The 12,512-nt window shown below is 28.6% G+C and overlaps 1 protein-coding gene across 1 annotated transcript; it reads right to left on the bottom strand.

Annotated features, from left to right (window-relative positions):
- Window positions 1–407: 407 nt before the first annotated feature.
- LOC117171513 (putative ankyrin repeat protein RF_0381) lies at window positions 408–8,553 on the bottom strand. Its single transcript, XM_033358885.1, has 2 exons — window positions 8,250–8,553; window positions 408–2,327 (listed from the first exon to the last, which is right to left on the bottom strand). Exon 2 carries the CDS (start codon window positions 2,256–2,258, stop codon window positions 561–563), a length of 1,698 nt encoding a protein of 565 aa, XP_033214776.1. The 5' UTR covers window positions 2,259–2,327; window positions 8,250–8,553; the 3' UTR covers window positions 408–560.
- Window positions 8,554–12,512: the final 3,959 nt, after the last annotated feature.

Below are 12,512 nucleotides of genomic sequence, written 5' to 3'. Positions count from 1 at the left end.
TTAATTATTTTTATGGATAAAAAATAATTTAATGTGCAATATGAAATGAAAATTTCTTTTTCTTACCTCATGAAGCAGCGAATTTTTGGTAGTATGCCCAACCTTGCTAAATTTGTCGGCAGTATGAGCCGATACATGCAAACTTCTTTAAATTCAATTATAGCATATTTATTAATAACTACAGCTACAGCAATAATAACTTTGAAACTATACACATCTGTACGCGGACTGATTTGCATTTGAAATGAAGATTAAAGACACTAGCACTCTGAGGCCCATACTATGGAGCATGCGCAGAATATGCCCAAAAGAGAAAAGTTAGATTATTTAAAATATGCGTTATTAGGATCATCAGGATAAAAAAAATATGCAAATATGATTGTTTCTGTATTATTACTTTTGATGTGTATTTTTTTATATACAGTTTTGACACGTTTTGTATCAATATTCTTATGAGTATGAGTTATATTTTCAAAAAGCGTATTGCACGTAATAAGCGTAATAAATTATTTATAAACAAAAAAATCACATAAATACATACAATATTATACGTATCAAAACTATGCCTTGCTCACACTTTCTAAGTCCCTTGAATTTAAGAAGTTCAATATTTCTAAGGTTATAAACCACGGTAAATGGACTATGTTAATTAGGCTATCTAAAACAGCAACGCTGTTGTCTAACATTATTCTTTTCTTTAGCGCTATTTGCATTCGCCGTTGTATAAAATCTCCATATGCTGGAAACGTCCGACAGATTCCTGGATTCAAAATTCTTATCAATTCTTGGTTTCTCGAATATGACACCAATTTCTTTATTGGTTGATCTAGTAAATCATAAAAGCTAATATTCCCCCATACTCTTTTTATCTTCAGATACTCCATCTCTTTTTTACAATTTTCGTAATACTTCAAACACTTGGTCTCAATTATTTTCTTATTTAGCTCATTAATACTGAATTTATTCGTGCTTTCCATTTTCACAATCGCTTTAATGATAAATGCAGCAGTTTCAGTCCGATCGTCTTTTAACAATTTAAGAGCGCAGTCCAGAGCAGTTTTACCGTTTTGATTTACAGCATTAAAATCCAGAAACTGATCGATGATAGTCGCAAAGAAATCATTGTACCCGCAACAATGTTTATGTCCGAGAAAGTGAAATATGGTATTATTAAACTCATCTCTAGCATTGATATCTGCACCAGATTCAAGCAAGATATTTAAAAATTCATTTTTCGGATCAATTTTGTTTTTAAATGAGAGAAGAAACACCGGGTCATCATAACTAGATTTCGCGTTTATATCAGCACCTGCTTGAACTAACGTTGATATAACGTTTACATTAAAATACATAATCGCATAATGTATAGGCAGATTACCAACTGAACATTTGATATTAACTTCTGCTCCGGCATTGAGTAAAATCCTAATAATATTGGGACTACCTTCAGCAGCAGCTAAATGTATTGCACTGAATCCTTTATTGTCGAAAGCATTTACCTGCGCACCATAATGTAGAAGTTTCTTCAATAAAACATCATTATTTCTTTGTGCCGCGAAATGAAATGGAGATCGAACACTTTTATCGGGATTTAATGTCACACCCGCTTCGAAAAGTATGTCAATTATTTTAGCCTGTTTCTGCATTTGAAGTCCTGTGAAACATGAAAGTGTTTTTTTCCTTTGCTTGTCCTTTGCCCGAATTTTTCCAAACACTGCGTAGTGTAGTGGACTGTAACATTGTTTGGTCAGAGCATGGACATCAGCTCCACATTTTATAAGTTCTTGTACTGTACTGACATGTCCAGAACAAGCTGAAAAGTGAAGAGGAGTACAGCCGGTTAATGACTCTCGAGCATTAACGTCTGCACCGTTCTCGACGAAGTATTTTATCAAATTCCAGCGACCCTCTAGCGCTACAATGTGAAGGGGGGTGTATCTATGAAAAGTCCCAGAATTAATGTTTGCACTTTTTCCGTCTACAGATGGAGCATTAACGAGTAATTTTACGATTGCTAAATTTCCAGTTGAAGTTGCAAAGTGGAGTGGAGTTCTTCCTTGAAAATCTTGCGCATCTACATTAGCTTTATGCTTTAATAATAATTTGATGATCGCTGCATCAGACTTTCCAGCCGCTATATGTAATGGTGTTCGGCCAAGTCGATCTGTAAAGTTGACGGGAGTTCCTCTAGATATAATTATCTTCACTAGGTTTTCTTTTCCTTTGAGAATGGCTGCGCTCAAGGATCCACGAGTCATGCAATTCAGGTAGTTTAGTCTCCTCTCTAGAAATGGCTCAAAACGGTATTCAGTGGAATCTTTTGGATCCTAGAAAATAGTAAAAAAATCTTACTCTGATATTATCCTATGAGGATTAAATTGATCTATTTTTTATAGCAAAAAATGTACTAAAAAAATATTGCGCAATAGGTTAAATGATTCCTTTTATCATAGAACTAATCTGTGTAAAAGGAAAAGTTAATCGAATTAAAATAAGAAGTCACACGACGATATGAAAGAACAAATTTCATAAAATTAGGTTGAATAGAGGCTTTAATTGTTCATTTTGCCCTTAAACTGTAGGATAAAATTTCGAAGTTTTAAATATTCAAAATCGACGAAGTTCAAATTGAAAGTCGTTAACATGAAAGAATTTTCAGTTGTAAATCTTCGAAATTAGAATATTCAAACATATATTTAAAATTACGTTCCTATAAAATATAAGTCCTAATGCTGGAATAATCTGAAAAATATACATCTTAAAAATTCAAGATTTCTCATTTAAAACATTTAGGATTAAAAATTATAAAATTTGTATGTTTTACAATTACAAATTCTGTATTTTTGATGATTTATATGATAATTTCATCAATTTGGAAGACTTAAAAGTCAAAACATCGGACTTTCAATCTTCAAATTAAAAAGTTTTTAATTGGAAATCTTCAAAATTGAAGAGTTTTAAATCGCACATTTTTTAAATTCAAGATTTTTACATTTTAAATTTACAAAATTGAACTGCATATAGTTAGTTGTAAATTTTAAAATTTATCCTAATGACTTTTTCCATAAAACCAAAAGTTACCAGAGTTATAGCATTTTCAAAATTCCAAAAAATATACGAAAATGAACCATTTAAGCCAAATAACGGACGATATTAAAAAAAGTTAAGAAAAGAAAACGTTTGATTTTTAAAGGTCCTACGATTATCATAACAACTGTTTGAATTTTCTTGACAAAGAAAAGATTCCAATTTGGACAGCATACAAAATAATAGAAAATCCAAAAATTACATTTTTTCATTCAACAATTACATAGTATATATTATACATAATTTAGAAGTTAAAAAACGGTAAGGCTGCTCAGAAGACCGCATGTGTAAAGCTTAAATCATAAAAATAACATTAGAAATGAGCAAATTCAGTTGATGGAAAAACGACAAAAATTGCAACAAAACTTTTAATAACAACATTTTTTTAAAGAACGTGCATTTTTTTAAACGGGACTTTCACCTTAAGGTTTAAAATGTCTGTGCACAAAAATCGAGTGCGTAGCGCGAGGTAAATTCATGATCGTGCGCCCATATCACGCTTTGTTTGGCTTCAAGATTCCATTTTCGTTTGATTTTTCGGATTTAAAAAATCCTACAACTTTGGTAATTCTTACTTTATCAAAAAAGGTCATTAAAATAAATTGATCATATTTTTGAGCACTATAAATTTCTGCCGATAGAATTTAAAAATTTTTAAAAGTGGTCTCAAATTCTTGAAAAAGCTCTAACTTTTTTAATTTTTATCAAAAATGGCTGGATAACGAAATCGATCTTTCTGTTTAATCCCGAAAACTGTGTGTCAAAGCACAATCAAATCCGACTAGGCTTTGGAAAGTTATCAGGTATAGATCCAACAACACCCATTACGACGCCGGACAGGCAGACAGACATCGACGTAAAAACTTGTTTCTCTGGCACAGGGTGCCTTAAAAAGTCGATATTTGATGTAATCCGCTAAAGTCATTTTCCGCATTAAACTACTATCTTCTCGTTACGGATGAGAATGTAATAATTAATTATTTTTTGTGCAATCAAAATTTGAATTTCCGATTTTTTTAAAACAAAATTCAAAATGTTAATGAAATAATTTTGTAGGGCCTTGGAAAATTAACGTTTTTCTCCTCTTGAGTTTTTCCCATATCACGCTTTGTTTAGCTTTAAATGTCCATTTTTATTTGGTTTTTTGAATTTTTAAATCCTATTACTTTGGTCATTTTTACTTTATCAAAAAAAAGCCATTAGGATAAATTGTTCATATTTTTGTGCGCTATAAATTCATGCCAATAAAATTTTGAAATTAAAAAAAGTGGTCTCAAAATTTTGAAAAAGCTCTAACTTTTTTAATTTTTATCAAAAATGGTTAGATAACGAAATCGATTTTTCTATTTGGTCCCGCAAACTGCGTGTCAAAGCACAATCAAATCCGACTAGTCTTTGGAAAGTTATCAGGTATAGGCATAACAACAACCATTACGATGCCAGACAAACAGAAAGACACCGACGTAAAAACTTTTTTTTCTGACACAGTCTTCAAAACATCGACATTTTATGAAATCCGCGAAAGTCATTTTTCGCATAAAACTAGTACCTTCTCATTATGGATGAAAATGTAATAATTCATTATTTTTCGTGCGATCAAAATTTCAATTTCTGATTTTTTAATACATTTTCTTCTCTTAAAAATGGAAAACTACCTTGTACTATATACATATACAGTACTTGATATTATTCATATTGGTCTAGTGGAATATTGATCAACATTGTTTTATTATTTAAGCAAACGGAATTTGTTTAAACAATTTGTGTTATTCTTTTTTTAATGATTAATATTTATTTAATGGAATATTTATTAACATTTTGTTATTCATTTTTACTTTTTAAACAAATGCCATTAATTTAAATAATATTTTGTTAAAAAAAAATGTATTCAATAAAAATTCGTCGAAATGGCAGTTTATTATTATTGACATACATTGATTTTAAAATATTTTCCAACTGGTGAAACAATATATTATTATTTATTTTCAAATAATAATCAAGGTTGCATATTAATTTATTTTATATTTATATCTTACTTTTATTATTTTAAGACCCCTCATTTGTTTCTATAAATTTAATTTTTTTTTCTTATATTATCTTAATCTATATTTTCTATCGCTGTGTGTCGCGACATAATGTTGTTACAAAGAACCTTTTTTAAATAAATGGAAATTATTCACGTGATTAAAAATTAACTAACGAATATTGATCAATACTCCAGTAGAACACAGCAATAATTTTTAGTAAAACAAAATGTTCGAAAAACAAATTATTTAAAGAAATTGAATTTGTTTGAACAATTAATTAACCAATGTTAATAAGCATTCCACTAAATAACAATTAATAATTTGTAGTAAAAAAGGAATTTTTTAAACAAAAATATTGAAACAAATCCCATTTGTTTAAATAAATGAAAATCGATAAATCAATTTTAGTAAATATTCCAAAAGACCAATAGTAATATTTTCAAAGGGAAAAATGAATTTTTGAGAAAAAACTTAACCAATGTTGTTAAATATTCCAAAAGACCAATATAAATAATTTTAACTAAAAAAAGACAAGAATACAGTACTAAAGAGGTCCATTTCATGAAGAACTGACATTTTTGGTTTTAAGGGTGGTTTTAAGGGGCTCGTACGGGTGTGTTAGGGTTGCCAAACCCATGTCTGACACTAACAAATCTTCGTTGGATAATTCTCTACAAGCCTCTATACTGTCCCTTCACATTCTACCAAACCCTAAAAAATTATTCCGAAAACTCAAAAAATTTATTTCTTTTTTCGGATTTGACATGAAATGGGGAGTGATTATTTGCTCTTTAACAAAAAAGCGTTCCTGCTTAATTTCTATACAAAAATGGATAAATTGAATATAAGTGACAATACTCAAATCCTAAAAGATGTTGGTTTATTATAAACAAATTATAATTTCAAATAGTGAACACTATGGATTGTTCATTCTAAAATAATATTTTGACGATAATACAAATATGTCGCTTGATATCATTTGTTAAGTTTAAAAAAACAAATTATATGAATAACCATACATTATTGATGTTACAGATAAAATAATTTTTTTTAATTATCTGCAATTTACGGTTTCAATTATGTTTATTAATATAGAAATTCGTCATTCAATATCTTTTGATAATTTAATTAAAAAATGCTCAGCGTTAATTTTTATAAGCAGAAAAAAATCATTCTTCAACCCAATTATTATTTCATATTTTTTGTTAATTTTCCAAACTTTAAGGAAAAATTAAGAAAAAGAAACAGTTTTCTCTGCTTATAGATATTGACAGTATTTTTTTTTTTTTAAATATAATTTGTACATAAAATAAACAAACAGTATCATGATCAAGTATTACCATACCGATCATATGAAGTAATTTGATCGCCAAACTATTAGTTTAAAAACGAGAAATAGACAGTGTTCATTATTTGTTATGAGAATTTGTTTATGATAAATAACATTACTTATTACACTTTTTTGCTTCCACACACCCCCACGCATAAAATCAAAAGATCTAAAAATCTATTTTCCATATTCTGAGTTGATTAATTCAAATTAAGGGTGATTTTACCACCTACACAATGCAATGTATTTTTTAATATTTTCAGAGACCACTTCTTACGTAATTTATATAACTTGGTTAAATTAGATCTAAAAATCTTCAATCAAATTCTAAAACAGGTTGCTTTTAATTGATTAACAACTGTAACGAATTGGAAAATTCATTTTTTGTTATTTAAAACAGTTATATTTTAAATTCTGAGTTTGAACTTTAAACTCTTCCTAATTTTATTACATTTTATAAAAGCTGTGTAGCATATTTGGGCAAAAAAATAGATAATATATTGAATGAGGAAATACGATTTTTAATTTTGAGGTTAGTTTAAACCTCATGGGAACATATTTTCTTGCATCTGCTTAGAAAATTTGAGAAAAATTGACAGATTTTCTTTCGCCTATTGAAAGCTTTTTGGGGGTATTTCTACAAATCAAATAATCTTTATTTTGCAATATTTCAACCTGATATAGAATGTTTATACTATCATATGACATATTATTATTATTATTATTAAAATTTAAAATAAAATTATGAGCTGGTGCTGAAGTTTATTCTAATAATCAGTATTCGTCTAAGGCAACTTCTGTACGAACAGCTAATATCTTTCAAAATATCGGAAACTTGTGTTTATTCCACTAAATCGTTCAGTTGACTGAACTTGGTAGACAAATCTCGCTAACACAACAACAAAAACCGACCTGTTAAAAAGTTTTTACTTAATTTGACGAAACGTGTTTTGGAAGTTTAATGCAGTTACATGCCTCGTAAAATAAAGATGAATTTCAGAATTTTTAATGAAAAATAGACTCAATTTTCCTGAACATCGAATCAGAAATTTCTGTGACTTGTAACAATAAAACTTTACGTTTCGGATAACTGAAGCCTAATACAGTTACGCGTACTGAGAATTACGTAATTTTTTCGTAATTTAAGTTAAATTTAAGAAAATACTATCACAAGGTTTCAATTCTGAAATAAATGTAGGAAAGTACTATTATATTTTATTATATTTAGGATATTATCGTTATTCAATATCTACGTATCAAACAAAGGCTGTCAATAAGCGAATTATATTTACCCGGTTTCCCCATAATGATAATATTTCTTGTAACGATTCGCTTTAAGATAATAAATAAGATATGCGAGTTTGAAAGGTATGCTTAAATGTGCTCGGAAAAGAGAAAAAACAGGGTTTTCAAATTTTTCTAGAAAATTAATTATTTTTGGAAAAATATGCTTACAACTTATAATGTTTCCTTTTTCAAACTATACAACTTTATAGAAAGCTTTGATCCAAAAAGTTAATATTTTTGAGATAATTCCAAAATTTGAATTGAAAACTACGAATAGCCAATGAATATTCTTTTCGTTAAATTTGACGAAAATGACGTAGAAAATACGGAAAGAGAAGGAAATCCACTTATAGTGCCAAAGATAGTGCTTATTGACACCCCTCCTTTTATAATATTTCTAACTGTGTGCGTTGTAGTGACGTATAAAGTGCACCACTCATCTAATATTTCTATACAATAGATTCTTAGTGATTATTAAAAAAATATGGAATAATTACAAGCTGAAATTTGTTGTTTACCTGATTTATTGATGTGTTATTAGCAGATTGCAAATATCCATCTTTTCTTCTTGCATTTTTCTTGCTCCTCGTCTCAATAGATTAAATTTCCTTCATATTTTTTTTTTATTTAATATTTTTGAGTACAAGAGATATGTATAAATTTGGCAGAAAACAAGTTTAAGATTCTTTAGAATTGTGTTGAGATGAAAGACCAGCTTTCTTTTTCTTTGTTGCCTCTGCTCTTAAACTGTAGTTCAAACTAATATATCCTGAGAAATACTGGTAATTGAAACATTTTCCAGTGTCAGAAGAGCTCGTCGTTTCCAGTAATGTTGAGTTCAGATCAAGATAGCTAATACCAGAGCAAATACTAGCTGAAAAAGGGAGATGCACCCCTTCCTCTGGGTTCATTCGTACTTCTTGTCTGTGATTGGGTACAAATTTAAGAAAAAAAGTTCTTCTGAACTTAAATGAGCTAAATGTCATAAATACATATTATATAAACTATTAAAATATACTACTATATAAAATAGATATTGACATAAATAAACAAACAATATATCATTTAAAAAACCCATTTAAAAAAGTGCCAGGGTACAAGTATCGTTTATGTCTCATGTTCGTCTCATTAGTAGCCACTCATAGAATCTTTCCATATTTTAAATAATAAAAAGGGCTAAATTCGTAAAAACTACGTATTTTTAATTAATAATAGGCTTTGCTTATAAGTTCCAATATTTAAAATATGGCAATATATCAAAAAATGGCTACTAATGGTTGACTGGCCCCAAATCCTATACGAAAATGAAAATAAAGATTTGTTAGTTTTAAACTACTTATATTTAAGTATTAAACGAGGGTTCACACACTCTTGAAACCTTTGAACACTTTGAACCCTGAAAAATTCCATAAAATTCATTGACATCTTCTGAAATCTTGTGAAATCCTATAAATTTCTCTGCAATCTTATAAAAACCATAACAAGAATTTAAAATGCTGTGAAAAACTTCAAAATCTTTTTAATCCGTCATAATCAATTGAACAATTTTTAAAACCCGTGAAATCCCATACATTTTTTGTAGATCCCTGAAGAATTCTACGAAAAGCCTCATCATTTTTGAAACCTGCTGAAATTACTTCAAACATTTGGAGTCTATTGAAATCTTTTTAAATATTTTGTAATCTCTAAAAATCGTCTGAAATTTCTTAAAATGTTTAGAAATATTATAAAATCCCTTGATATATTTTGAAATACCTAGGTTGTCTTTAAAATCTTTTGAAATATTTTTAGATGCATAAAACTAGTTTGAAATTCATTTAAACCTTTCGAAATCGCATAAAATCTTTGTAAATCACTTGCCATTCTAAAACTTTCTTTGAAATCTTTGAAATCCCTTGAAGTTTGTTATAAACTCACTTGGAATAATTAGAAATCTCTTGATACATTTCAAAAAATGTTGGCAGTTTCTAAATTAACTTTTTTTTTAAACTAAATATATCTGCTGAAATATTTAAAATTTTTGAGAAATATTGAAGATCCGTGTTTGTAATAAAAATGAAATATTTCGCGACTATAGCGATTAGGAATTGCACCCGACTCTTGATTTAGCCGTTCGCGGTTTAGAAATTCCTAGAACTGCTGGCCCACGCAGTTTCTCAGCTCAAGGGGCGAGTGACGGCTTTGACTGTCGCCTCAAAAGGGCCGCTGTGCGCGAGTACTCAGTCGAGCATATTGCGTAATATTATGTTTTTCGATTTGAAACGGTTTAGACGACCCTGACTGTTCATGTTTCGATTTCCCCGATTTAGCAACAATGCTACATGCAGGTAATCCCCGACTTTGTTACTAAACCGAGAGTTGGGTGTAAATTAACAGCAGTTTTGAACAAATTGAACGTTTGCAACCAATTTCATTTGAAAATGTCAAATGTAATAAGTGGAGTTATTTCAAGTGATTTAAACGCCAATCAGATTTTTTTGAATTTCTAACAAAACTAGCTTAGGAAGTACTAAATAAACACGTTATAAGTCCAGCCCGAGCTGCGCAAAGTAGTTGGCCATCGTTCTTGGTATTATTGATTTTGACGCTAGTATTGAATTTCTTTCGAAAAAACTCTATGAAAATAAATGCGATAAACCGGTTATAATAATATATAATGTAGCTAAGAATTTAGGTTTACCAATTGAAGCCTCGGCTGAAATAACGTTGTATCAACACATATTTTGTATCCATGGAGTTATATGGATATAAGTTTTTCTTTTAACTGTCTCTCTATTCCGCGGAAGCGCGGCGATCGAAAATTCGAAAATTGAATTGGGAAACGTCAAAATAGTGAAGGTTATATAGTTTGAAAATGTACCTTTCTATAATTCTCACATTACAGTTTTGAACAAAGATAAAAAAAGAAAATTTAATTTATTAAAATGCCACGCAGGAAAAAATAAAAGGGCTAGAGAGGCTGGAGTAAAACGTCCAGAACCGGTCATAGCAAATATAATATTCAAAAATAATAAAAGAAATAAATGATTGACAAATAATGATAAGAAATTGTATTAAAAAATACTGTTTAAATTTTTTTATAATAAAATAAAATTGAAACTTTAAATTACCATTACACGAATAATTAAGTGCTTTTCTTTCCTTTCTTTTAATAAAAAGACAATCAATTATATTTTTATTTTTTACAATGCGTGTACTGTAGGGCCAAGTTTGTAAATGATCTAACTTAATTATTTTCATTTTTATTATATGAAATTTGCCGAATTCAACTTCGAAATTTTTTGGCGACACTCTTAAACGAACGTAATTTTCTATTCTTATTCTTCAAAAATTCTAAATTAGATTTGGATATGTACGCTTGCTCATAAAAAATAACTTTTAAATCCTTCAACCTTTTTGAATTAGTTTTAAATCCTTTAAAAAGAAACTTGAAAATTCCGCCAAGTCCCTAATAATTCCTTGAAATCACATGAATTCTTAAAAATCTTGTAAGATTTCTTGAAAATCCTTTGTGGAGTATTGAAAAAATCTTATAAAATCTCTTGTAAATCATTAAATCTTTTAAAACTATTTTTCGATTATTTTTAAATCCTTTAAAAAGAAGCTTTAAGATTCCGCCAAGTCCCTAGTAATTCCTGAAAATCATTTCATTTCCTAGAAATCCTTAAAGTCCTTCGAATTTTTTTTAATTCCCTTCAACTTCTTTGAAATCATATAAAAAATTTAAAAATTGATTAAAATTAATTAAAATCTCTTGAAATCCTTAAATTTTTTTAGACTCCTTAAAATCTCTTGAAAATCCTTAAATCATTGAATTAAAAAAATTGAAGTCTCTTAAAATATATTAAAATCTTCTTAAATAACTTTTTAAATGGCTTTAATATTAATCCTTTAAAAGAAAATCTTAAAATCCCGTCAAGTCCCTATAGTAATTCCTTAAAATCACTTGAATTTCAGAAATTCTTTAAGTTTTTGTTTGAAAAGCCTTTAGATCCTCTGATTTTTTTTTTGAAATTCCTTCGAATTCTTTAAAATAATTGAAAATTTTCGAAATTGAGTACAGTTAATTAAAATCCTTTGAATTTTCTTGAATTACTTTAAATATTTAAAAAATTACATCAATTGAAATCTCTTCAAATTCATTAAAATCTCTTAAAATAACTTTTCAGTAACTCGCTTGACATTCTTTGAAATGACCTAAAGTGTCTTGAAATTTGATCAAATCTCTTGCAAAGCCTTAAACTTCTTTGGATTCTTTAAAAAATCTTTAAAATTCCTTGAAAATCGTTCAATTTTTCTGCATTCTTTTAAAATCCTTTCAAAATTTTTGAAATCGTTAAAAATCTCTTGAGAAATCCTAAAATCACTTAAAGTCTTTTTTAATCTTTTAAATTCTCTTTGATATAACTTTATTTGATATGAAACTACTTAAAATGACTTATTATCGAAAAGTATTATGACATAACTCGCCGGAATTTAAGGTTATAACCTTAATTAATGAAAATTATTGTTTTTCGTAGTGGATTGCCTAATCGCACATTTTCCAAATTACCAATAATGATGAAATAAATGGTTTGTCTTTCTTAAAAGCAAAGCTATATCATGATTTTTTACTTAATTTCGCCGAAATTAATTAATTTTAGTCTAACTCCTATCTAAACAATGCTTTGCAGTCCACCAAGCAGTGCTCACATTATGGAAAAAGTATACATTTCAACACTGACTCGCCGCTCGTCGGTGTGTAGAAGAAGAAGGCGATGTTGCGCGCGCAGGCTTCTCTC

Source organism: Belonocnema kinseyi, chromosome 4 (genome assembly GCF_010883055.1).
Source record: "Belonocnema kinseyi isolate 2016_QV_RU_SX_M_011 chromosome 4, B_treatae_v1, whole genome shotgun sequence".
Classification (NCBI taxonomy): Eukaryota; Metazoa; Arthropoda; class Insecta; order Hymenoptera; family Cynipidae; genus Belonocnema; species Belonocnema kinseyi.
This window is presented reverse-complemented; position numbering and strand designations above follow the sequence as displayed.